Here is a 26,267-nt window from a genome sequence, read left to right on the forward strand (position 1 = left end):
TGTGTGTCTGTGTGTTCTGGGTCTGTGTGTTCTGGGTCTCCCCCTGCCTTTCATACACATACAGATCCTCCCCAACTTTCCCTGCTTTGTTCACTGTCAATTTAGCTTCTATCCCGAGATTGGAAGGAAGGCCAGTTTGGAATTAATCACGGAACACGCTGCTTGTGTACATGTGCCTCTGCGCTCACCTGGGTTCTGACCCGTCTGTCCTCTTTCGGGTCTTTCTGGACCCGTCTAGCCAACGCTGCAGCTGCTCGGAAGGAGGTGATCAGGAACAAGATCAGGGCCATCGGGAAAATGGCCAAGATGTTCTCAGTCCTTAGGTGAGTGTGTCTCCTCCAGAGGCGGCCAGCTCAGGCCCCAGGGCCCCAAGAGCCAGCCTTGACCCCGGCTGCAGGTTGGGGGCCTCCGTCCGTGGCGGGGAGGGGGGCTTCACTGGCGCACAGGATCGGGAAGGCGTGCGCCCGTGCATTTGGGTCTGCCGTGGCTCTGACCTGCTGCCGTCGCCCCCTACAGGGAGGAGAGTGAGAACGTGCTGACGCTGAAGGGGCTGACGCCCACCGGTATGCTTCCCAGCGGCGTGCTGTCTGGGGGCAGGCAGACTCTGCAGAGCGGTGAGGCCTGGACCCACACCCCCCAGCCCCTGTGCCCGCTTCTCTCTCTCTGTCTCTGTGTTCCTAACCCTCGCCTGTGTTCAGCCCGCGGCCTGGCGCTCTGGGGACTGGCTGTTGTGCACGGGTGTGTGTGCGTTGCTTGCGGCCGCGGCGCTGCTGCCCGGCCAGTGCATGGCTTCCAGAGTAACTGGCACCCTCCTCTTTCTGTGCCCCCTCAGCTACCATCGAGGCCATAGAAGCCATCGAGACGGTTGAGGATGGAGAAGGTAAACGTCCATGTTCATAGGGAAAGGGCTGACTGGCCCCTCGGTGGCCCCTCACTGGCCCTTGACTGTCCCCTGGGTGGCCTTTGACTGGCCCCTGGGTGGTCCATCAGTGGCCCCTGACTGGCACCTGAATGACCTCTGACTGGCCCCTGGGTGGCCCCTCACTGGCCCTTGACTGGTCCCTGGGTGGCCCTTGACTGGCCCCTGGGTGGCCCATCAGTGGCCCCTGACTGGCGCCTGGATGACCCCTGACTGGCCCTTGGGAAGCCCCTCACTGGCCCTTGACTGGCCCCTGGGTGGCCCTTGACTGGCCTCTGGGTGGCCCATCAGTGGCCCCTGACTGGCCCCTAGGTGGCCCATCACTGGTCCCTGGGCAGCTCTTCACTAGCCCCTCACTGGCCCCTGGGAAGCCCCTCACTGGCCCTTGACCGGCCCCTGGGTGGCCATTGACTGGTCCCTGGGTGGCCCATCAGTGGCCCCTGACTGGCCCCTAGGTGGCCCATCACTGGTCCCTGGGCAGCTCTTCACTAGCCCCTCACTGGCTCCTGGGCAGCCCATCACTGACTGTTGACTGGCCCCAGGGTGGCCCATCACTGGCTCCTGTGCGGCCCATAACTGACCCTTGACTGGCCCCTGAGTGGGCCCTCACTGGCCCCTGACTGGGTAACCCATCATTGGCCCCAACTGGCTGTTAGGTGGCCCCTCACTGGCCCCTGGCCCCCCTCTTTAGCGGGCCTTTGCCTCTGTCCAGTTTGTGTTTGCCAGGGTCCTATAGAGTGACCCTGCAGTCAACCTCAGTGTGGGACAAGGGGATAGACAGACAGACAGACAGACAGACACACACACAGTCCTACGTCCCCTCCCTGGCTGGCATGACGCACTGCAGTGCTCTGCGGTTTGAATCAATATGATAGGAAAAAAAACGTTAACACCTTTTGAAAGAGCAGGGGAACCTTCCCTTCCCTAACGTGAAGGTAGAAGGAGGTCATCACACTCGGCTTCATTCGGCTAAAAAACCCTGATGGTGCAAAGTGACACCCCCCCACACACCCCCCGCCCAACTATGCGGCATTCCAGTGCTGGGGTTGGCACCCGAGTTGCCAAACAGCCCCAGTCCAACAAGGCCCACAACCTCCAGCTTTATGATCCAGGCCTCAGAAGGCTTCCTGGCTTCACACTTAACGGATTTCCCCGAGGATCAATAAAGTCTATTTCATCTTATCTTCTCTGAACGCCTAAGACCCTGCGGGTATTACTCCTGCAAGTCCCCAAAGAACCAGACGGCGTATTTTCCCCGAACCTATACAGCTCCGTATAATTTGAACGGTCAAGCACTTTATTCTTGAGGTTGGCAGAGTTCAGACATGGAATCCAACTGTCTTATATATAAGTAAGGCTCAATAGCACAACAGTTTGGTCATTCATATGTCCGAAATATATACAATATATCCATCCATCTTCCAATTCTTTCAACACAGGGCCACAGTAATACATAATATATATAAAACATATTCAGCTGTGAGATTTAATAACAGGCCACGTTTCACTGTGCGGTTTTGATCTGTTCTGTCTTTGATCTCCGTCTTCATCACCTATTATATTCATGTTTGCACCCCTAAAACAACTTAACATCTTTTAGGGACCCCCGACCTTTAAAACATTTATGCTCAAAAGAGTCTTGCCAGAGTCCTAAAACAATTAATACATTGACTCTAGAGCTCCGCCATAAATAGTTCAAACCCACCTGATGTAGAAAGATGTTTTTTTTTTGTTAAAAGTTTTTAGCCTATCAGCGGTGAGAGTCTCGTAGCCTGTACCTCCCAGCTCCCCCATGCCCCCCCCCCGAGGTCGCCGAATATCCTCACGTGACCCTAACTATTTACTCCCCGTGGTGCTTTTTTTTTGCCGTACTGGTGACACGTACTGGTGACACGTACTGGTACACCCCTGTCGCGTTATCAACTACCCATGAGGCCATCCTGAGTGCACCAGAGGGCAGATTGCATGGCCATGGAGAATGTGGCATGACAACGGCATGGCAACTTCCTGTAAGAGCTGGAGTGCAACCTGGCAAACTAACATTACGAAGACGCCCTTCGAAGGAAATAAACATCATTAAAATCACTGATAAATGACTATGCGGCCCTGCTGATGTATGAAGGAACAAACATTTTTTTATTTTTTTTTGTCATTTGTCATTTTTATATTTCCATTAGTCTTGAATTAATGATGTTTTATTTCCTTAATCACATTTTTAATGCTTTCGGTAAAGCGCTTAAGCGTAATCAATTTAATACACTCAGTGTAAGAAATAAGCAGTGCAATGCATGTGATTATATTCCGTTTTTAAAATAAAAGCAAGCATCTGTAGTGCAGGGCTATTTGTAAATCCAGGTCAGGAGTGTTTACAAAGTAGAATAATGTTCAGACACCTGTAACCGTTGGCAACACGCCATGTGTCGGATGCTGGTATAAGCAGTATGGTTTCTAATCGGAAAGACTTCCTTTGATTATGAGGGGTGGAGCAGGGTCCCCCCCCCCTACTCCATAACGGAAATCAGGTTTGTGGCATCTTTACTTTACTGGCATCTGTCATCTGATTATTGTTTTCATTTCCCCTCCCTTCCCCTCCCCCCCAGCCATCCGCGGTTTCTCTCCACAGCACAAGATCAGCAGTTTTGAGGAGGCCAAGGGACTGGACCGCATCAACGAGCGCATGCCCCCACGCAGGGACGCCGTCAACAACGTGGGCCACTCCATGGGGAAGATGAACATGGCCGAGTCCAACGGCACGGACGATAACAGCAATATCCAGTGATCCACCCCCACCCCCAAACCGCCTGCTGTTAGGGACAGAGCTTCAAAAACACTATTTCAGGCCTCAGATGTTTCGAACAAAGAAAGAAATAAAACGACAAACCACAAATGACAAAATACAAAGCATCTACATCAGGAGGCGTAAACTTTTTGCTTGATTTTTTTTTTCCTCTTAGACTCCAGTAAGGCCACAAGTTTGCTGACCTACACATGCAGTTTCATCTTGACACCAGAACGTTAGAGAGAAACTGATGTGGTGAAGATTCCATATTCCTTGGGGAGGGGGGGCTGATACAATGGGCTGGAGTAGGGGGTGTTTGGGGTAAAGGAAGTGCGACCATTATTATATAGTCAGAGGCCTGCCTGCTGTATGTACACTTACTACGGCTGAGAAAGATGTTGGGTGTTGGGGTCGACTTATTTAAGCTCTTCTACGTTAAAGTTTGCATATAGATATATGTAGCTATGTGTGTATAAATATATATATTTGTTATATATAGATATACATATATACACATATATATGCATATATACATATAAAAATTTTGATTAAAGGCTGTATTCATAAACATAAGATTATCTTGCTACTGAACATGTTTTGCTACTAGTATTCAAATGAAACTGAGATAGGTGTTATTTATAAATAAAAGGACATTTTAAAATGTGTAAAATTTCAGGCTATTTGCATTACACCCGAGAGTCCTCGTTTAATGTATTGTTTATGTCCCTTTCGTTGCGTTTCGTTTCATTCCGCCGGCATCAGGAACCCCCCCCCCGGTGTGGTTTTGGCTGACGTGACTCTGCTGTCACAGTCACCCTCACGCGTTCCTCGCCTGCCAGTAAATGGAGAGGAAACTAAACTCGGATGTGTATTTAGACAGGACTTACCATTGCCGTAACAGTAATAGAGAAACCCGCTACAATAATTTGTACAGCATCTATAGAACGCATCTGTGCATGCGGTCAGATTCCTTATCGACACGTGAGACTCTATTTGTGCTGTGTTTTAATATAGTAGGTCTGAATCATTTCAATTATATTTGTAAAATTCTATTTTATTATTTTATATATAGATACATATCTATATATCATTTTTATTTGTTTATTTCTAGTTTATTTTTGATGATTTTGCATTATAGTTTGATTTTATTTTTGTTTAATTTTCTCCATTTTGGCTGTACAGGCAGTTATGCTCTTTTTAAGGTGTGAAGCCTTGTGTTTTAACTGTTATATTTATGTACAGAAGTTGTTCAATAGTGTGAATGAATATATTATTCAGTGATAAGCAACATTCAGGCTGCCAAAGCATGATCGCATGGTTTATTCAAATGTAAAACAAATCAGACACTAATCCCGTGTCTCACTTTTATTAATTCTTAATAATGCTCTTATTCGTATTAAATTAAGCTTACTGTTAATTTTTCTTTCACTATTTTCTGATCCTCGTTTGGTCTCAATGTGATTTTCTTTAAGAAATGAATTTCATGGGATTTACCTTGTGATAATTTTTCTTGTATTTTTCTCTGGAACTAAGTTTTCACATATGACTTCCTACACAACAGATACATTGTAAGCATGCCCTATGGGACTGATCTCACTTTTTTTACTCTTGAATAAAATATGCATGAGTCATTGATTCTGGTTCGGTTTATCCTCTGTGCTCACAGACATGGCTGCTTCAACATGGCTGTCCATTAGTCTTGTTTCTTCGTTTTCCGTCGCCTCTCAATCCCAAAATGCCATTTTTCTAATGAAAGTTCCCAGATATGTGTTTGTTATTCATACATGTCCCACACACCTGTCTGATTAAAAAGAAAGACATTGTTAGAAAGTCTTTTTGAACTTTTATTTGTCTGTCTAGGATTTTTACTAAAAGAAGACATTTATTCACTTAATGTTTATTTTCAGAAAGCAGAGGTGTTGAGTTGAGTTACTGAGTATAATTTGCATTGTTGTGTTGAACAGACACAAATGGGGGGTTCAGCTCAACACAGACATTGACCTTGTTTGCGAGTGGGGCTCAGAAATATTGCAATAAGACTTTGTTGCAATATGTGGGGTCCTGGAATGGAGATGAACCTTTGAAACTGGCAATTGTCGGTTATGAACCTGGGAAACTGGCAATGGTGGGTTATGAACCTGGGAAACTGACGATGGTCGGTTAAGAACCTGGGAAACTGGCAATGGTGGGTTATAAACCTGGGAAACTGACGATGGTGGGTTATGAACCTGGGAAACTGACGATAGTCGGTTAAGAAATCCATTTCCTGTAGTCTCAGATATGACCGGACTCCTGTTTTCACCCCCAATGGATGTAGTCCACCTGCTATAAACCCAAATAGCTTCAGGGGTTAGTGCCGTTTCTCTGCCCTGCTGATGATTCCGCTCTTTTGTCGGCGATTACATACAGTACGACAGGGTGCCCCAATTCGGATCCTGGAAGGCAAGTTTTCAACACAGTTTGCGGTCTGTATTTTTTTCAATTTATATAATAATGACAACAACAGCAATTTATTGATCCCTATGGTGAACTAAATGGTTTTCATGAAGAAAATGTAATGCTAAGCCCACCTTTACCAGTAGGGGGTGTGTGACTGTGGGTTAGGACTCTGTGATCAGAAGGTCACCCATTCCAATCCTGTAGTCGGCAGAGTTCTGCCACTGTTGTGTCCTTGAACAAGGCACTTAACCCCACTGCGCTGTCCTGTGACCCCTAAACCTGCCCTCACCTACATGTGTGTCTCACCGAAAGAGAGATGGGACATGAAAACCACAGGGATGAATGAGGCATTATTATCAGTTGGGTCAACCTAGGATTACAGAAAGGAAGCCCAGGAAGCTCAGGATACAAGGGAGGTGGAACGTCGTGGTCCGGAGGGCAGTCTACACAATGTGCCAGTCAAACACCAATCTGCCTGATCCCATGTTTGAGGGAACTGGAGGACATGGAGGACATACTCAGAAACACATCCTGTAGACATGAGCCAGCAAACTCTACACGCACAGAGTAGCTGTGAGTCTCTAATCCCCAATCCTGCAGGAATGTGGCAAAGAGGCCACCCACTGTGCCACCCACTGTGCCACCCACTGTGCCACCCAAAGGCATAACTTTGGGTTGAGCATTAATGGGGGGGGGGGCGGTTGAGGTCCCCATCCACCCTTTTAAGGGAGTCCAGGCGGGTGAATTAGCTATCCCATCCCCCCAGAATTTACACCCATGGTGCCACCCACTCTACCACCAGAGTTGGGTAATTCAGGTCCAGTGAATAAAAGTCCAGATTGGGATTCTGTTTCAACCAACCAGTTGAGTACTCTGTGACTGTGACCCTTTATGCTCAACTGACTGGTTGAAACAAAATCTAATAATAATAAATGGAAAAGTGGTAAAACCAGTGGTGTGCAAAAACCTTTGAGTGCTCATGTACAGCAGGCCGACTCCCCCCTCCCCACTGCGTTTCCCCATTTCAATTCCACTGAATTCTATTCCGCTGCGTTTTTTTCTTAAGTGTCTTTTAATGCACCAAGGATACACTGGCCGCAGAACATGTGCCAAATGTACCCGGAAAATGAAACTAAAAGACTGTCCTGTGTGAGTGACACACCCTCCCTCCAGTCTGTCTCTGCAGCCCCAAAGGCATACAGAACCTGTATCTCCCCATTTGTTTTGCCGCTCTGAAGGCACATTTCGGAACGTATCTGGATTGTTCTTGGGGCTCAGGTGGTGTCGTCACCGTCTCTCGGAAGAAAATAAACAGGCTTTTTTAAAACAAGGTAAGTTTACGATGCAAATATGTGATTTTATTACTGTGATTGTGTTTGGGTTACGTGAATATGCCATACAGATGTTATTTATGTTTTCTGTCAAATTATGTCATAATTATTAACTATGTTACACTGTCACCACAATAATATGCTTGTTCATTGTCACATAACTTTTTAAAACATTGGCTTTAATCATATAGACATCCCTTTCTATAGAAACTAATGTGATGCTGTATAATATGCAAGCCCAGATTATTGTGTAATAATTCATATTTTGTTAAAGAATAACAATTTCTGAATAACTTAGGGGAAGTAATGGTCAGGACTTCATACAAAAACAGAAGTATCTTCCGAAAAATTCCACAGAAAGAATAGGTATAGAGGTTACTAGTTCCACCTTAACAACCAGCCATTTATTCCTTCTCGTAACCACAGAATGCTATCAATCCATGGGAAGGTCGTTTTCTCAAAAGCAATGTAACACCAGTTTAACACGGACACATTATAAGTTCAGATAATCATGTCTAGTGTAACATTTTTCAGTTGTCACTGTCATTCTATTTGTTCATTTAATCATTTGCAATTTTAAGATTAAAATCTATATCTATTGATATTAGGTCAAGCGCCTGAAAGTGCCTTTGTTGTGTGATTTTTTTACCTGATCGCACAGAGGAGCATATCTCTGCTAACTGCCATATCTGCGTTTCAGTGGCCAAATGAGTCACCTCACCCCCATCTCCTGCATGCTCTCATTTCAGAACTACGACTTCATACAGAGCTTAGTAATATACTCTGAAATGTGAAGCTCTTCAAATGCTCATTTCTTGTGGATCCAGGACGGGAGCTACATTTGTTCAGGCCTGCCTGAACGCATCAAAAGTAAAGGCACATCGTAAATCTCCGGATTCTTCAAAATCTCAGTTCTTCATGCAATTACGTTAGTGCTGTGCCAAGTTAAACTTGGCAGTAGTATATACTATATGGACAAAAGTACTGGGACACCAGCCTGTCCAATATCTCACTCTGAATCAAAGGGTATTAAGATGAAGTTGCCTAACCCTTAGTTCCTATAAGAGTACAGGATGTACTCCTCTGGGATTGTTTTCCATTAGATGCTGGAACATTGCTGGTGGGATTTGCTGCCATTCCCTCTCTGTGAGCTTGTCTGGCCCCCACCTTGCAGCTGAACTTGCTCCCAGATGTTTCCACTTGACAGTCAGTTCACTTGCAGTTGATCAGGGCAGCAGGACACAAATGTGGAGAACCGACTTGTTGGAAAGGTGTCCAGTGTTGACCAATGACGGTGCCAGGTTGACTAACCTCTTCTGCTTGACCACCCTTCCTGCTGCCATTGTGTAATGCCGCAGATTGCCTGGCCGTGTCCTTAATTATACACCTGTATGTCAGCAATGGGAGTGGCTTGCTGTAATTACTGTGGGTGTTGCAACATTTTTGCTCATTTTGTGTATATTTAGGTCCTCAATCTTCAAGATTCTGGTCAGTGCGGATTTATTCTACAGCTAAACCATGGCCATTGTATTTTAACTGTGATATGTTTGTTACAGATACGAGGAGATAAGAGTCCTTTGCCAGCCCAAAGGGAGAATGTCCTTCATCTGTGTAGCTGGAATTAGTGCAGCAGTGCTTCTGGCTGCTTTGCTATACTTTGGAGAGGACAGTGTCTACAAACAGGCCACTATGTTAGGCTTCGGCCTGTCCCTGGGGGCTACACTCACTCAGCTGTGTCTTTTTGCAGAAGAGTGGCTTCATCATTCAGCTTCAAGGTGAGCTGGAGTGTGTACATTTGAGAGATTGTTATTTCCATTGAGAATAATATTTTAGTGTGGGAGTCTATCGTGCATGCCATTCATGAATCCAGTATAGTGCACAGAACAGGTTCAACTGGTAATTCTCTAAATACATTCTTTTGCAAAAAATAATAATACACTTAAGTATTTCAACACTTTGTTCAAGACTGTTATCCATCCATCAACCGTACCTGTTTATCCAGCACATTGTACAGTGAGCAGATTGTAGGATATAAGATGTCGAAAGGTGGACATTTGGGGTCTAGAAAGTAAATATCCAGACCAAAATTTTGTTTCAACCCACCAGCTGAGTTACTCTGTGACTGTGACTCTGCATACTCAACTGGTTGGTTGAAACAAGATCTTGGTTTGGATTTTTACTTTCTGGACCTGAAATACCCACCTCTGAAGATGTCAGGACATTAGTGACACATGCCGTAGGGAATTTAGAAACAAAAATTCACCTAAACAACAGTGGGATGAAGCAAAATAAAAACCGGTAAGACCATGCAGATCTCAGAGGACACATCATTGTTAGTATTAGTCACGTAAAACACAACTGTAAAACGGGTTATGTCTGCATGACAGCTGGAGGCCCAGAAAATCATTATTAAATGGTAGCAAGTACTGTACGTGCCATTTTCATGTTTGGTGGTTGTAGATTTATTAAACAAATAAGATGAAATGTGTTCAAAAAGTCTTGCGCGCATGAATATTATGAATACACACATTGTATCCACTTCAGAAATGAAGGGTTAATGAAAAAGGATTTAAACCTGTCTTAGAAATTTATGTCAAAACAGTGAGAGGCTTTCCAAAACTTCAGGAACAGAAATTGCGGCCAAATGTTTTACTATTGATGTTACTACTATCTGATCATATACAATCCCTTTTTACAGAACCTAACGTGATGCCATATAATATGCTAGCCCACAGTATTGTGTGATAATTCATATTTTGTTAAAGATAAACAGTTGCAGAATAACTTGGGGGGATTAATGGTCAGGACTTCATGCAAAAACCACTTCAGTCACAAATGCAACTTCATGCCTGGGTGCAAACTGAAGGTTGGATCAATCGGTTTGGACACATGTGACAAGCAGGTATAGACAATAAATGGATAAATGGATGGTGAGTGAGTGAGTGAGTGAGTGAAAGATAAACCCATGAGCAGGTCACTAAGGGATGCCACCTTATCTGCAGGTACAACGGCAGCCTTTCCAAAATGTGCAAAGTCTTCTTCAACTATGCCCCCTTGAGTGCCCTGCTGTTTTTCGCATTGACAGCTGGATGTGCCCAGTTTGAAGCGTGTCAGTGGATCAGTATGGCGATGGCCTCCATGTTTTTCGTCCTGCTTAAATTATGTGACGTACTGGTAAGCGCTCTCACAGCCTGGGCTATCAACATTATCTATACCAGTGTTTCCCAATCTGGTCCTCAGGGACCCGCAGACAATACACATTTTTGCTCCCTCCCAGCTCCCGGAGCAAAAACATGGACTGTCATGGCATGGGGCTGGGAGGGAGCAATAATGTGTACTGTCATCTGGACTGTCTGGCAGGGGGCTGGGAGGGAGCAAAAATGCGGACCGTCATGTGGACTGTCTGGCAGGGGGCTGGGAGGGAGCAAAAATGCGGACCGTCATGTGGACTGTCTGGCAGGGGGCAAAAACCTGCACTGCCTCTAGGTCCCTGAGGACTGGGTTGGGAAACACTGATCTATACTATCTACATTCCTCAGTGAGATTGTTTATCATTAATCTAAAACAATACAAATACATTATAATAATATTGGATTTGACTGATTTCTTGATGTCAGGTTCTGCTTCTTATTGAAATTAGTGATGAGGCGTAATGCCTAGGTTTTAAGTGCTTTTATTTGCTGGCTGATGTTACCCATATTCACAAAAGGCAGGTCTGCATGGCAACTTCACATCCACCCTTTTGTCTTTTCTTATTATCTCTGCTGTCAGCCAGCCTGGCTTCTGATTGGTTGTTTCACTAACTGGACTACCTCTCTGTTGACATTCCACTCTATGTGACTGTCTGGTCATAATGCCCCACAACATTCTTAGAACCATAACAAACACAATCTCAAAAATTTCAACAATTCTATATTTTGTATAAAATACTGGAATAATACAATCCTTCATTGTGATTTTCAGGCCAGATATCCCCAAACACAGCTGAACAAGAAAACACAGTTAAGCTTAAGTGAAACTATGAAATAGAAATTGATGTTTAGATTCATTTCTGGCTTGTTTCAAGGTTACTATATTATTTACTTTCACTTTAAAGAGGAAATTCTGGATAAATGTGTAGTATAAACCACAGAACAGGAAGTGGTAGAACTACGCTTCATGAAGCGTAATATGTGAGGAATCAACTAAAATGGTCACATTTTTACTATTATTTGTAGTTTTTCCTACTATTACTACTACAAATTTACCATTACTTTACTTCAAGAGATAAGGCACCCAGGTTGTTGGTGAGGTAAAGTCACCTTAACAATGTCCAGCTTCAAACAAAAATAAAATAGCAGAAAGCCACTCCAGCAGTGTTGAGTTTTATCAGTTTGTATAACCTGAGTAAAGGCCTTTTGTGGCAAAGTGATCACATACATACTTTTATTGTACTGTGAGTTCACTGCTATGTCAGTGACATTTGAAGAGTCTTATTTACTCACAGAAATCAGTTTTGGGTTAAGAACTAGACTGTAACCCAGCGATTAGGTCAGACTAAAAGGCAGTAGCTAGTTTAATATGTATATTATTCATAATGCCCTAATACCCTAATTCAACAAAAAAAAAAAAAGAAATTAATCTTAAAATATAAAATATTATATACAAAACTGGAAATTCCAAGAAATACCATCTTTTTGTTTCATTTTTTTAAAAAAAAATCATCATTACCAGTTTCATATACTGCAGCTGCAAGAATCGTCTCTCTAAAATGGAAATTCCCCAAATACACAACCTTTCTGTAGTTCCGTGTTCAGCGAGTACTGAAATTTAAAGAATTCTTTGGTTGAATTTCATTGCGAAAGTTCTCAAGAAGGAAAATGTAATATGAAGAAATAATCAGATATTAATCAATCTAAAACTAATACACATATTTACCTTTCTATAGGAATTATGCTTCATTCAGACAAGAAAAACAGCCAAATGATTAAGTATATTTCTTAAATGTAATATTCAATGTCAATTCAATTTTATTTGTATAGTGGATTTTCACATCATTACATTTTTTCAAAGTGCTTTACATTATCCCTGCCCAAAGCCCCCAGTGAGTAAGCCAGTGGTGACTGTGGCAAGGAAAACCCCCCTAGAAGGAAGAAACCTTGGGAGAAACCAGACTGAAAGGGGGAGCCCATCCTCCAGGGGCCGGCAGAGGAAGGCAAATGAGCAAGATGCCAAAATCCTAATTTACACTGTCCAAATCTTAAGATTTGAGTCTCAGTGCTGGGGGCAGGCAGGCAGAGCTGGTGCTGCTTCTGATGGCAGGATGAACAGTGAAACAGCAGCAGGGAAATAAGGAGAGACGTCACAGGGATGAGGGAGGGCATGCCGGAAAGACGCCACAGGGACAAGGGAGGGCAGGCCAGAAAGACACCACAGGGACAAGGGAGGGCAGGCCGGAAAGATGTCACAGGGACGAGGGTGGGCAGGCCAGAAAGATGTGACAGGGACAAGGGAGGGCAGGCCGGTAAGATGTCACAGGGACAAGGGAAAGCAGGCCGGAAAGATGTCACAGGGACAAGGGCGGGCAGGCCGGAAAGACGCCACAGGGACAAGGGAGGGCAGGCCGGAAAGACGCCACAGGGACAAGGGAGGGCAGGCAGGAAAGATGCCACAGGGACAAGGGAGGGCAGGCCGGAAAGATGTCACAGGGACGAGGGTGGGCAGGCCAGAAAGATATGAGAGGGACAAGGGAGGGCAGGCCGGAAAGATGTCACAGGGACAAGGGAAAGCAGGCCGGAAAGATGTCACAGGGACAAGGGAGGGCAGGCCGGAAAGACGCCACAGGGACAAGGGAGGGCAGGCCGGAAAGACGCCACAGGGACAAGGGAGGGCAGGCAGGAAAGACGCCACAGGGACAAGGGCAGGCAGGCCGGAAAGACACCACAGGGACAAGGGAGGGCAGGCCGGAAAGACGCCACAGGGACAAGGGAGGGCAGGCAGGAAAGACGCCACAGGGACAAGGGCAGGCAGGCCGGAAAGACGCCACAGGGACAAGGGCAGGCAGGCCGGAAAGACGCCACAGGGACAAGGGAGGGCAGGCCGGAAAGACGCCACAGGGACAAGGGAGGGCAGGCAGGAAAGACGCCACAGGGACAAGGGAGGGCAGGCCGGAAAGACGCCACAGGGACAAGGGAGGGCAGGCAGGAAAGACGCCACAGGGACAAGGGCAGGCAGGCCGGAAAGATGTCACAGGGACAAGGGAAGGCAGGCCGGAAAGATGTCACAGGGACAAGGGAGGGCAGGCAGGAAAGACGCCACAGGGACAAGGGCAGGCAGGCCGGAAAGATGTCACAGGGACAAGGGAAGGCAGGCCGGAAAGATGTCACAGGGACAAGGGCGGGCAGGCCGGAAAGATGTCATAGGGACAAGGGCGGGCAGGCAGGAAAGACGCCACAGGGACAAGGGCGGGCAGGCAGGAAAGACGCCACAGGGACAAGGGCAGGCAGGCCGGAAAGACGCCACAGGGACAAGGGCAGGCAGGCCGGAAAGATGTCACAGGGACAAGGGAAGGCAGGCCGGAAAGATGTCACAGGGACAAGGGCGGGCAGGCCGGAAAGATGTCACAGGGACAAGGGCGGGCAGGCCGGAAAGACGCCACAGGGACAAGGGCGGGCAGGCCGGAAAGACGCCACAGGGACAAGGGAGGGCAGGCCGGAAAGACGCCACAGGGACAAGGGAGGGCAGGCCGGAATGACGCCACAGGTAGTGGGGGTGTCTCAGTCAGCAGGGTAGGCAGGATATCTTGATTTTTTTTTTTGGGGGGGGGGGTGGTCTCCAGGCAGCATACCCCAGAACCAGGAGTTGTGGGGGAGATAAAATGTGCAATTAGCCAAAGTAGGGGAGACTAGAGGCAGGTCAAACAGTTAGATGAGTGGGATATATAGCCATGGCAGCATAGGGAGAGGCAGGTAGGAACACAGGCATGGGGAGACCCTGAAATGTCAGCACTCCAATTCCACAAAGGGGGTGTGAAGCAAGAGTGACAGACTGACAGTTCAGTTCATCCAAAGCCAATGGCACCGATCCCCACCCAGCTCTACACCTCACACTATAGGCCTAACTGGGAGTGAGCAGTTATCTAGAGCTAGAACTAGAATCTCTATAGGCTACACTGAACAGGCGTGATTATGTCTAGACTTGAATATTGAGAGTGAGCCTGAATCTCGCACATCTGTTGTAAGACTATTCCACAGCTGTGCAGCTCTATAACAGAACACTGTGTTTACCATAAGGCAATTTTTTGCCATCCAACACCGGATGTCTAGTAGATGGTCTTCTAACCCAGAGAGCTGTGATGCATCATACAAGGATATAACAATGAAACCCAACACCATGATTTCTAATGATGTTACTAAGTGGTAGCATATATAAAGTAAACAGTAGTGGGCCCAGTACAGCACATATTTGACTTTAGTGGGCATATAAGATTCATCGTTCACATGGACAAACTGATAACGATCAGTTAAGTAAGGTTGAAACTAAGAGAAGAGCTTTTCCCTTTAATGCCAACCACAGATTCCAGCGGGTGCAAGAGAATATTATGGTCCACAGTATTGAATCTGCAATTAGATCTAGTAACACAAAGTAAGGCTTGCAGCCATGATCAGAAGCCATAAGCTAATCATTCATTACTTTGCCTAGGGCTGCTTCTGTCGTATGGTTTGGCCTGAAGCCAGACTGATAAAATTCATTAGCATTATTTTTCTGTAGGAAGGAAGACAGCTGATGAGCAACTTTTTCCAGGATCTTTGAAATGAAAGGAAGATTTCACGCAGGTCTATAGTTTTCATGATGACTAGATCTGGTTTCTTTAGAGCAGGTCTAATAACAGCTATTTTAAAAGGTTTAGGAACATATCCAAGCCTAAGAAACGAGTTTAACAAGTCTGACAGGGTATTGCTAATCAGCGGTGCAATCTCCTTGAGGAGTTTCATATGAACTACAAGGCTAGTAGAAGATTTGCAGGAGGAAATTAAGTTGAAAAGTTTTTATTGTTTTATAGGAAACAGGTGTCATTGTCAGTATGAATGGGACAAGCAGAAGACTGGTATCTGCCAGACTTTTAATGAAGTCAACACTCCTAAGCAGGCGTGAGTGGGACCAATTTTCAGTCCAGGAGGTTTATGTTCAGTTCCAGCCCATTATGTCTTTGTTCTGGGGAAACTGTAATAAACAATATGCTGTAGTTCAAATCCCAATAAATTTATTAGACCTACTGACATTTCAAGAAGAAAATAACAAATAGCAAACTGAACTGTTTAAGCAGTCTGACTTTTTCAGCCCCACTTGGTATCTTTGCGCCGTCCATCGTTTGAGAAACTTCCAGCGATTAGCAATAGCAAGCGATTAGTTGAGGCACCTCCACAAGCGATCACACAGGTGCACTGGCCGCATATTTGCATGTTTTTCTAAATTGTAAATTGTAGTCTATTGTGTATGTGGGAAAACTCGCTGGTTAACATTCTAAAGTGTTGTTATAGAATTTTAAACATAAAATTACTGTTTCTAACCGCCTCAATTTTAAACTTGTTAAATTACTTTGTTCCTGAATGGCCCAACAGCTAAATGGCCCACCGGGAATTCTCCCGAGACTTCCGATTGGCCACTCCAGGCCCGAATTTCCCAATTGGTCACTCTGGGCCCGAGTCTCCCGATTGGCCACTCCAGGCCTGCTCTAAGCAGGGACTTGTGAATTTAACACTGAAGAATTCTTTGTTAACCTACATATGGATTCAAACAGGAAATTAGGATTGTTTTTGTTCTCTTTATTAGTCTGGGGAGGTACACAGACCTTGCAGTCACTAGTGCTTGTCTGTACCTACAGGCCCTCTTTCCAGGTGGATCTGAAAACTTCTAGTTAAGTTGAGCACCATTTGTGCTCTAGGTTACGTGAAGCCTGTTTCAGTTCATGTGTATGATCAGAGTACCACATGACAGGCTTCTTATCTCTATGCTTCATCATCTTAAGTGGAGCTACAAGATCTAGAGCAGTGTTTCTCAACCCAGTCCTCAGCGAACCCCAGCCAGTCCACGTTTTTGCTCCCTCCCAGCTCCCAGCCAATCAGGAACACCGAATAGCTGGTACAGGTGCGCTGGGAGCTGGGAGGGAGCAAAAACGTGGACTGGCTGGGGTTCGCTGAGGACTGGGTTGAGAAACACTGATCTAGAGTGTTTTGAAACGATAGATACGACTCAGTAACGTGAACCCTGGGTGACGACTCTAAGTGACTAGCAGGCGGTCGGTTATGCTGGTTAGCCTGCTGCATGGACTTGGCTCTGGTTAGTTAGCGATTGGCCTCAAGACTAAGAACTATGCTTTTGGACAGGAGGTCGGCACCAGTCCGCGTGGTTTGAATACCATTCCTCTTCAAAAGCCCAGGCCAACCCCAAAATGTCCACCAGTTGTCTATGTAACCCACACATAGATGGAAGCCTGTTTCCCAATCAGAATTCCTACAAAAACGTCTCACTGAACCGTCTGTGACTGCAGCAGCCAGTCTGAGCATTCCTTAAGACAGTCTACATACTCCACAGCAGCCAATCCCACCTTTACTTTCACAGTCTACATTCTCCACAGCAGCCAATCCCACCTTTACCTTCACAGTCTACATTCTCCACAGCAGCCAATCCCATCTTTACCTTCAGTCTACACACTCCACAGCAGCCAATCCAATCTTTACCTTCACAGTCTACACACTCCACAGCAGCCACTCTGAGCATTCCTTAAGACAGTCTACACACTGCACAGCAGCCAATCCCATCTTTACCTTTGCAGTCTACATTCTCCACAGCAGCCAATCCCATCTTTACCTTCACAGTCTACATGCTCCACAGCAGCCAATCTGAGCATTCTTTAAGACAGTCTACACCAGGGGTGGGGAACCTGTTCCATGCGGGTATTTGGGATGACCTCTCAATCAGCCACAGTGGGTCTCCAGGACTGGACTTGAGAACCATGTTTTATTATTGGTTGATTGAGAGGCTATCCCAAAGACCCGCACCCACACCGGCTCTCCATGGAACAGGTTCCCCACCCCTGGTCTACACGTTCCACAGCAGCCAATCCCATCTTTACCGTCACAGTCTACACGCTCCACAGCAGCGTATCTTAACATTTATTCACATTGATTTTTCACACTCCACATTATTTCCTGCATTATTTTATTATATATTATTTTATTATCTCCTGCATTATATCATCTGTCTGTCCTGTGCCATCCTTCAGAGCCCCACGCAGATAGAGGTCACCCACATCTGTGAGAACCAGAAGAAGAACGTGGCGCACGGACTTGCCTGGTCCTTCTACGTGGGGTACCTCAAACTGGTACTTCCAAGTATGTTTTTACTCTTTCTAATAAATATTTGTCCTGAAATCCTAGACTGGATGAGTTGTCAGAAGACTGATGGATAAATATTCATTGTACTTTTTGCTTCCACCAAATTTTAATCATCTACTGTTTCCCATGGACACATTGACAAGATGTGTTAAACTCCCTCCGCTGAACTATAGCTAACGGGATCCATCTTTTGTCCCGGCCGAAAGTAAACACGGTTATCCAAGTGGGGGCAAACTAGAGCGTTATAAATTAATCACACTCTCGACATTAATTTGCTTGCTGCGATTCATTATTGGACAGCTTCAGAAGTTTTTTTCTCCCGGGACAGAGGTTAATTTCACTTCACCCTATAGCCACGTGACTAAAATTCCCTTCTTATTGTGCGTGTATGTGTGTGTGTGTGTGTGTGTGTGTGGTCCATTTTTTCAACCCCCACAAGAGGAAATTCAATTTCACAAAAATTTGTGACTGCAATTAAAAAACTGAAAATGCCAAAAAGTCTTGGATTTTGTGTAGTTACTTATGGTTAAGGTTAGGGCTGGGTGGGACTTAAGGGGTTAAGTTAATTGTCATTGCTCGGATTAGGGTTTTTATATATATATATATATGACGGATATATCTTAAGTGAAAGACCCAAATTATACTGAAAGTAGCTGAAAATGATCTGACCTATTCGTAGTCACATGTGATCATTTCCTTACTGAATGAACATTTACTGAATGAATATTTCTTTGCTCAGAACTACAGACTTCCATTGAGAGCTACCGCTGTCAACAAAAGAACAATATTCTGGTGCACAGAGATTCCTGGAAAATCTATATCTTGGTGCCAGTGAGTGCGTACATTCCTGACCAACTGGAAGATATGGATCAGCGCATCACGTTTTACGACAATTTGAATGAAACAACCATGGACAGGGCTGGGGTCAGAAGCAGGGTTTATAAGCACAGCATGTATGCTGTGTATGACAGCCAGAAACGGGTGAGCTAAGACAAAGCAAGAGCTCCCTTTTATATTCAAACTGATTGAAGGAAATCGCTATTATGCGAACTAGAAGAAAAGCTAGGACTTCAGAAGAAAAGCTAATGAAGTTATTCTAGTACAATAGCACCACCCTGTGGCTGAATTGGTGAACTGCTAATTGAGTTGTTTCTTTTGAATGACTGATTTAGCCTGGGGTTCATGTATGACATCATAAAGGTGCGTGTTTCTGTTCCAGCCTCACTACTGCCTGGTTGAGTACGCCACTCCACTGCAGACCCTATTTCAGATGTCCCATGACAGCAGTGCAGGATTTGGGGTGGAAGACAGGTATCAACAAGTACTTGTATTCCACCAAACCCTGAAGAACATCTTGGAGGATTCCACTGAATGTCGGAACCGTTACCAGCTCATTCTACTAGATGGTAAGTCAGGTTTAGTCCTCTGATTCATATGGTGCCTTAAATAAAGATTCATTTAGTGTCTCAAATACAGTGGAACCTCGGATTACGAGTAACGCGGTTTATGAGTGTTCCGCAAGACGAGCAAAGATTTTTAATAAATTTTGACTTGGAGACCGAGCAAGTCCTGGTTTACGAGCGCCATGCGTGCGCTTCTTGTTTTGACGCTGAGCGCACGTCATCACAACTGAACCAATGGTTATTCACTTTCTCACGCTGTGGAATTGTGGGTAATTGTCTCCCATGCTCGGTCTCAGTCGGCATGTCTCACTCGAATAGTCAAAATTTAGTAGAAAAGCACCACCTGAATAAGGGCGTAGCAGTGCAAGCGATGAATCTGTTTAACGACAATTCTTGCGAAATCGAAAAGGAGGCAAAGGAGGCTGTCATTGGATGGGTTCCTTGTTAAAGTCGCACAAGCAGAAAAAGATTCTAGTGAACCAACAGATAGCAGTGATTCCGTCAATTATAATGAAAGTCGTCCTACAAAATAACCCTCCTCTTCTCCTCTCTCGTCTCCCTCACATCATCCACGATTCTTTTCAAAGGTAAAGCGCAGGTTAATTTGTTTTATGTACAGTGGAACCTCGGATTACGAGTAACGCGGTTTACGAGTGTTCCGCAAGACGAGCAAAGATTTTTAATAAATTTTGACTTGGAAACCGAGCAAGTCCTGGTTTACGAGCACCAAGTATCATCAAAAATCATATGGCACACATGCGCTCCTTGTTTTTCTTGTTTTTACGTGCGCTCGGCTTCAAAACAGGAAGCGCATGCGTGCGCTTCTTGTTTTGACGCCGAGTGCATGTCATCACAACTGAACCAATGATTATTCACTTTCTCATTGTGGGTAATCGTCTCCCATGCTCGGTCTCAGTCGGCATGCCTCACTCGTATAGTCAAAATTTAGTAGAAAAGCACCACCTGAATAAGGGCGTAGCAGTGCGAGCGATGAATCTGTTTAACGACAATGCAATGTCCACATTCTTGCGAAATCGAAAAGGAGGCAAAAGAGGCTGTCATTAGATGGGTTCCTTGTTAAAGTCGCACAAACAGAAAAAGATTCCAGTGAGCCAACAGATAGCAGTGATTCCGTTAATTATAGTGAAAGTCGTCCTACAAAATAACCCTCCTCTTCTCCTCTCTCGTCTCCCTCACACCATCCACGATTCTTTTCAAAGGTAAAGCGCAGGTTAATTTGTTTTATGTATTTTTACTTTATATTTTGTATTAATAATTTTTATATGAATATTTTTGAGTTGTGGAACGGATCATATGAGTTTCCATTATTTCTAATGGGAAAATTTGCTTTGATATACGAGTACTTTGGATTACAAGCATGTTTCCGGAACGAATTATGCTTGTAAACCAAGGTACCACTGTACTATAAAATAGCAAGGATGTGTAGCAGTGATGGAGATTTGAGGAATAACAATAAGCACTGTGAGTTAAAATTCTTGGGAAATTATTGTCCTGCTCTTGGAAGTTCATGATTTCTTTCAGAAAAATGCCAACTGAGCAGTTGCAGCATTTCTACTTAATTCTTCTGAGAAAGATTACAGGGCAAATGCACAATAACAGTGAAACTGCAAATGGTTAAACAAAATGGTGAAAAGTGCTCGGGGACAGGGTACAGCCTGGATGTCAATGATCAATCTCACCCCAGTGATTCCTTACTTCCTGCAGATGGGTGTGACCAGGCCGCCAAGAAGGATCCGCACTTTTTGTCCAAGGAGATATTAAAGCATTTACAGCAGCCAGACAACGATGTTGAAAATTTGTCCAGAATTCCAACTCTCATGATTAGCGATGACGGTGACATGCCGAGGACTCTTATGAATCCCACTGAGAACACTTACCTATGTTCAGAACAATGAAAATGAAACAACTTTGGTCTCTATAGCTATAAAAACTGTAAATAAATTACTTATAATAGTGTCACACAATGGCTCAGTAGTGTGTGTGTGTGTGTGTGTGTGTGTGTGTGTGTGTGTGTAATTAACTTAATTCGTTCCAGAAGGCTGGTCAAGTTGCGATTTAGTCAAGTCCCAAGTCGAATTTCCCCCAAAAATAATAATGTATAAATTAATTTAATCCGTTCTAGACCCCCAAATGATTGCCTATTTAAATGTATCTATCTACCTGATGATAAAAAAAAACATTAACAATCAATATAAAACTAATACACAGGTGGAAAAAATACACATACAAAAGCAATAAACATGAAATAAATGACAATCCCGTGTCCCGAAACGAGAGCAGACACACGTGCACCACGTTCAAGTCTCACTATAATTTCCTCTTTAAGTTCTACAGTTACTAACACTGCTTTCCTCTTTGGTTTGCTGCTATCACTGCTCACTTTCTTAGGGGCCATGATTACTGTATCACTAAATGTACTGTAGGTACAGCACAAAAGAATCACACCGAACACTGGAGGTACCGCCAGACTGAGAGCGATTTATAGGCATCAGCATCCCAGCAGGTCCGTCTGCCTTTGTTTCAGCCCATCAGAGACGCGTCTCGATCCGTACAAGTTTTAGCAGGTCTGTTTTGTTTTTGTCATGTTCCGTGTTTTCGGTCGAGTTGCGGTTAGATTTTATATATATGAGTCAATGTATGAATTTATGGTTGAATGGACTGACTGCGGGTCCCCGAAGACCAAACTGGAACTAACACTTAATTAATTTTAAGAAAAACTAAACATAACCTGAATTAATTTGAATGTGAAATGTAATGGTGTTTCAGGTACAGTTTACATACTTAAACCGATTCAGGCTTGTCCTTTGGTGTACAAAAGTGTAATTTTGCTTTGTCCAACTCTGGTACGGCATTACTGACTCTGATAACACACAATATCATTCCAGGTTAACTGAAGTGAATTTTACCACAATATTACTGAAGCTAATACTCAGAGACAGATTATATACTATATATATCATAGGAAAAAGCTTTATATCATAATAATTCAAATTTAAACCAGATTAAAAAAATGTAAGTTCCTGTTATGGCAGGAAATATATTGGCCAAGGAAATGAACTCATCCCGAGGGTGCTTGGCTCAAGACCCATAAATGGGTAAGTATTATATATAAAACAGCAAAAGAACTAAATCTGAGATATTTCCTTCATTACAATGTCCTAACAGACACTGTAGCAGACAGTTTCTCTGTCAGTTATGTGCAACAAATAATGACCTTCACAAAAAAAAAACAGCTGTTTCTGACACACTGACACCCAAACCAAGAGTTTAAGGTGCTGAAAATGCATTTTGATGCATCAAGTCACACGAGTTTCACATGATGCAAAGAGGCTCTAATGAAGTATTGCACTTGTGTAATCTCATATAATTCATTTTAGGTTAAATGTGAATGTATGCCTACTCATCATAGTGACATGAGCTCAAATGAGCATTTATCAGTTTCCGGGAAGATCCTGTTCTCCATAAAAACTTTTGAACATACGTTAAGTAGGATCGGTTCAGTTCTTTAGAGAAAATTCTACCTATTACTTTCAATCTGTGAGATCACCGGAATCTCCCACGGCCAGACTTTGTGGTCTTCTTGCTTTATGAGTAGTTTGGAGCGGTAATACCACACTATCGCAATAGATATGAATACATGACCCATGTACCAATTTATGGTATAACTGTATCGATATATTATATAATTGTGTCATGCGTTTAACTATTAAGGAGAGTATATTTTAGAATGGAAAGTTGAAAAAAAAATCTAATTCGTAAAGTTAAAGAAACGGCACAAGTTACGTCGTGCACAATCTGAGGGGGTGACAGATCTACAACACGCAGTACAAAAAAGGCTATGGTAATGCAAGCAGAAAAGCTGGTTGCATCAGCTATGCTGATTACCCCGAAGTCTAAACAAAGGCACTACTCCAAAGGCCGTATTTTTTCCATTTAGCTTACTCCGCCCTATTACTGCAGGCTAGAATTAAATTCCACCTTTAAAGGGACAATACCTACAAAAAATGTCGGTAATCAGTCATGGAAAGTCAATGGAAAGCCCCATTCCAGTGAAGTCTTCTTCCGGTTGGAAGCCAGCCACTCACTGCCTGAGCATGAGGGCAGAGCTAAAGTCTCACCTGACGCACGGCGTCTTGCCGGCTGTGTCACGGTGACTGGCATATGATTCACATTAAGATCGGGAAGGATATTTCGACTGTATCAATTTTCTTACAGTGAACTTTACATTTATGAATAGTATATACATATTTACAGTTTAAATTTCATCTTTCGTATTTCACTTCCTAAAATAAAATATCACTGTTCAGTTCAGAAAAGGAATAGAGCAAACTTTTTATGCGCGCGCGCACACACACACGGTATAGGCCACTTAAAATTAATAAATTGTTTTACATGACTCAAACTTCTAAAATATTGGTGAGTAGGGGATTTTATATTTTTAGTGAAAAGACGATCGGCAACAAAGATATACTAAAACTAGAAAATTAAACTTTAATTTGTCAGTATCTCAACATTTTAAACTCTCAACAGTTCAAACAATTACAAGAAAAGAGAAACCTTCAAAACAAATGCCTAGTCTAAGTGTTTAATGGTCTTGCCACAGAATGGCCCAATAAAAGCGTCCTCCTGACAATAGCAAAACAACAGCACTTCCATTGTTTCAAACAATAGAAGTGCTGTTGTTTGACCTCAATGAGGGTCACTATTATTGGACCACCCTACAAGAGACTATACTTGCTCACAGTGCACAGGATATCAGGATTTGGCACATTGACGATCTCTGACAGTTTTTGAGGTGAAAAAAACGGATTTTTTGAAAAATATAAAATATAAAAAAAATCTAGGCGGCACCAAAAAATTGAGGCGGGCGGCCATGTAAAACAATTTATTAATTTTAAGTGGCCATAGACGAACGCAGGTGCATATGTTTCTTAGGATTTTTTTTTAATTCAGCAAATGATTCACATGATTACATTAATTCAGTACAATTATTTAGTATATTAATTCAGTACAATTAATTACTGTTGTTGTAGGCCTATATAATTGCTATTATTATACATATGAAACCCATAAGTCATGCAACTTTTCGTACTATTGCCTTTCCTGAAAGCTATCTTTCAAAAAGCTGACTAAATCGCCCAGAGGTATTGCCGAAATGTCGTTGCTATGGTGAGTGGAGACGCCTCGCTCGCTGCGCGCATGTTCAGAGGCAGCTGATGCAACTGCGAGCGACTACTACTTTAACGCAGCGGAGTGCGAGCTGCAGCACTTCACCGCCGGCTTAATGACGATCGAGAGCAGGATACCGATGCATAATGGTCTATACACAGGCGCTTGTCTTTGGAAACAGTATACCTATGATGTCGGAGGAGGATAATGTAGCTCATTTTATGAGGAGGTTTGTGGAGCAGTTTACGTCCAGTGCGAAAAAAGATACAGACGGACGAAGTCTTAAAGAGCGATACGAAAATAGTAAGAACTCGGGTAAGTGTGTGTAATCTGAAGTATCAGTACTCTCTACCTATTTAGAGTGACACCGTTTAAGATATTTACACTTGTTTCTAAGAAAATTTAGTGCTTTTGGTTTTGCTTTTGGGTGATTATTTCTGTAATGTAGATTTCTGACGAGACATTGTCCTGGCGCGTTTGTGTGAGAATTGTGCTTCTGTCTTACGTAAAGGCATCGTCATCACACTTCCGAATATATTTCTCAGAGGATAGAAGACGAGTAATGAAATCGATTACTTCTGAAATGTTTGAAAGTAACAGTAATTAGATAGGTGAGAAATGTGACTAGAATTGTAATTTGTTGCTAAGTGCGAGTGCCCCTTCCCTCGACAGGTATGGACTGGCTGAGCAGGGAGCCAGATGTGGAGCAGTCTGAAGAGAGCCGTCAGGTGGAGTTGACCAGGCGCATTGAGCTCTGCCTCTCTGATGCCAAGCTGTCCTGCCTGCACTGCCACCAGCTACAGCTGCCCCGACAGCTCACGGCACACGTCGCCCGTGACATCCTGCGTTGCTCCGCCGACGAGCCATGTGGACTGCGGGGGGCGCTCATTCAGCTGTACCTGGAGACCAAGGGGGCGCTGCAGCACGTGGGCAGCCTGACCCCGGATCGCAGCGTCACCCCCACCTTCGAGCTGTCCGTCGTGTTCAAGGCTGACGTCGAGGGCTGGCCTGCTCTGAAGCAGCTGTTCGCCACTGACAAGGCACTCCGGCTCTGTCCTGGCTACAGACTGGTCAAAAGGAAGCTCTACTCCTCTGCTAGTCCTGTCATAAGAGACTTAATTTAGAGCAACATTAATTATAAATGGAATGGTTTACGCTACAAGGACACACTAATGAGCCCCTTTGTCATGGAGGGTAGTGGGAAAGTACATTCTAAGCACCATCTTTAAGTTCTGCTGTTGTGTTGTATTTGAAATGTTATCCTAAATGGTGCAAACTGGTAATCTGGTCAATTCTGTGACAGCTCCTGGCTAGACAATGACTACAGCCTTATTCAAAGCCAAGGACCAGTCACCCTCTGGTGTTACTTGTCTTGCTGTTATGCGCAAGGTGTTGGGTATGTTAATGTTACTCTGCCAGTCACCTGATCCAGGTGTGAGCTGTCAGTTGTGCGATGCGTCACTTGGTTACTAATGCTCGAGGCCGCGGGGAGGGGGGGGGCACGCCTGGACGTCACCGTTCTAGAAACAGCTGCTGTGTGTGATGTGGCATGTATTAACTTGGCCCAGGAGGGAATGGATTTGAACGTTTGGTTGTACTTTGGGTTTGGAGGGAGTTGCCTGTTTTCGGTCTCCTGGCTGATCACCTGGAGACCAAAAAGTATGAATGTCAGTGCACTTTTGGGGGTCACCCGCATTCTGTGAAACCATGGAAACCTCAATGTGAGGGCAAGCTGGTCTTCCCTCTGTCTTTCAGTGTTATTTATTTCAGTATTGAATTCAGAAATAAACGTGTTTTTGAACAAAAAAAACCGTGCCCCTGCGTCACCCT

The 26,267-nt window shown here is 44.3% G+C and overlaps 3 protein-coding genes across 8 annotated transcripts in view; all 3 read left to right on the forward strand.

The window, feature by feature from the left end:
• The window catches only part of ppp3cb (protein phosphatase 3, catalytic subunit, beta isozyme), a 35,920-nt gene extending 30,587 nt beyond the window's left edge, over positions 1 to 5,333 (forward strand). For 2 of the 3 annotated variants that reach the window (XM_023829467.2, XM_023829468.2), the window contains exons 11-14: positions 239 to 323; positions 517 to 614; positions 833 to 880; positions 3,520 to 5,333. In XM_023829467.2, the coding sequence (XP_023685235.1) occupies positions 239 to 323; positions 517 to 614; positions 833 to 880; positions 3,520 to 3,698 (410 nt within the window). In that variant the 3' untranslated portion in view covers positions 3,699 to 5,333. The remainder of the gene's footprint in view (positions 1 to 238; positions 324 to 516; positions 615 to 832; positions 881 to 3,519) is intronic. The other variant, XM_023829469.2, reaches the window with a different exon arrangement.
• A 1,940-nt stretch (positions 5,334 to 7,273) lies between these two features.
• sting1 (stimulator of interferon response cGAMP interactor 1) lies at positions 7,274 to 21,232 on the forward strand. 4 transcript variants are annotated; one of them, XM_023829399.2, is made up of 8 exons: positions 7,274 to 7,468; positions 8,218 to 8,338; positions 9,025 to 9,243; positions 10,471 to 10,642; positions 17,733 to 17,841; positions 18,584 to 18,825; positions 19,064 to 19,250; positions 20,973 to 21,232. In XM_023829399.2, the coding sequence occupies exons 3-8, from the start codon at positions 9,065 to 9,067 to the stop codon at positions 21,161 to 21,163; spliced, it is 1,080 nt and encodes a 359-aa protein (XP_023685167.1). In that variant the 5' UTR covers positions 7,274 to 7,468; positions 8,218 to 8,338; positions 9,025 to 9,064; the 3' UTR covers positions 21,164 to 21,232. The 4 variants fall into 4 exon arrangements, with proteins under 4 accessions (XP_023685167.1, XP_023685165.1, XP_023685168.1 ...); XM_023829397.2 differs by having other exon boundaries at positions 8,218 to 9,243; XM_023829400.2 differs by lacking the exon at positions 8,218 to 8,338.
• Positions 21,233 to 24,512: 3,280 nt separating this feature from the next.
• Positions 24,513 to 26,252, forward strand: LOC111852993 (DNA damage-inducible transcript 4-like protein). The gene is made up of 2 exons (XM_023829402.2): positions 24,513 to 24,752; positions 25,110 to 26,252. Exons 1-2 carry the CDS (start codon positions 24,584 to 24,586, stop codon positions 25,559 to 25,561), a joined length of 621 nt encoding a protein of 206 aa, XP_023685170.1. The 5' UTR covers positions 24,513 to 24,583; the 3' UTR covers positions 25,562 to 26,252.
• Positions 26,253 to 26,267: the final 15 nt, after the last annotated feature.

The sequence above is a fragment of the Paramormyrops kingsleyae genome, chromosome 10 (assembly GCF_048594095.1).
Source record: "Paramormyrops kingsleyae isolate MSU_618 chromosome 10, PKINGS_0.4, whole genome shotgun sequence".
NCBI classification, from domain to species: Eukaryota; Metazoa; Chordata; class Actinopteri; order Osteoglossiformes; family Mormyridae; genus Paramormyrops; species Paramormyrops kingsleyae.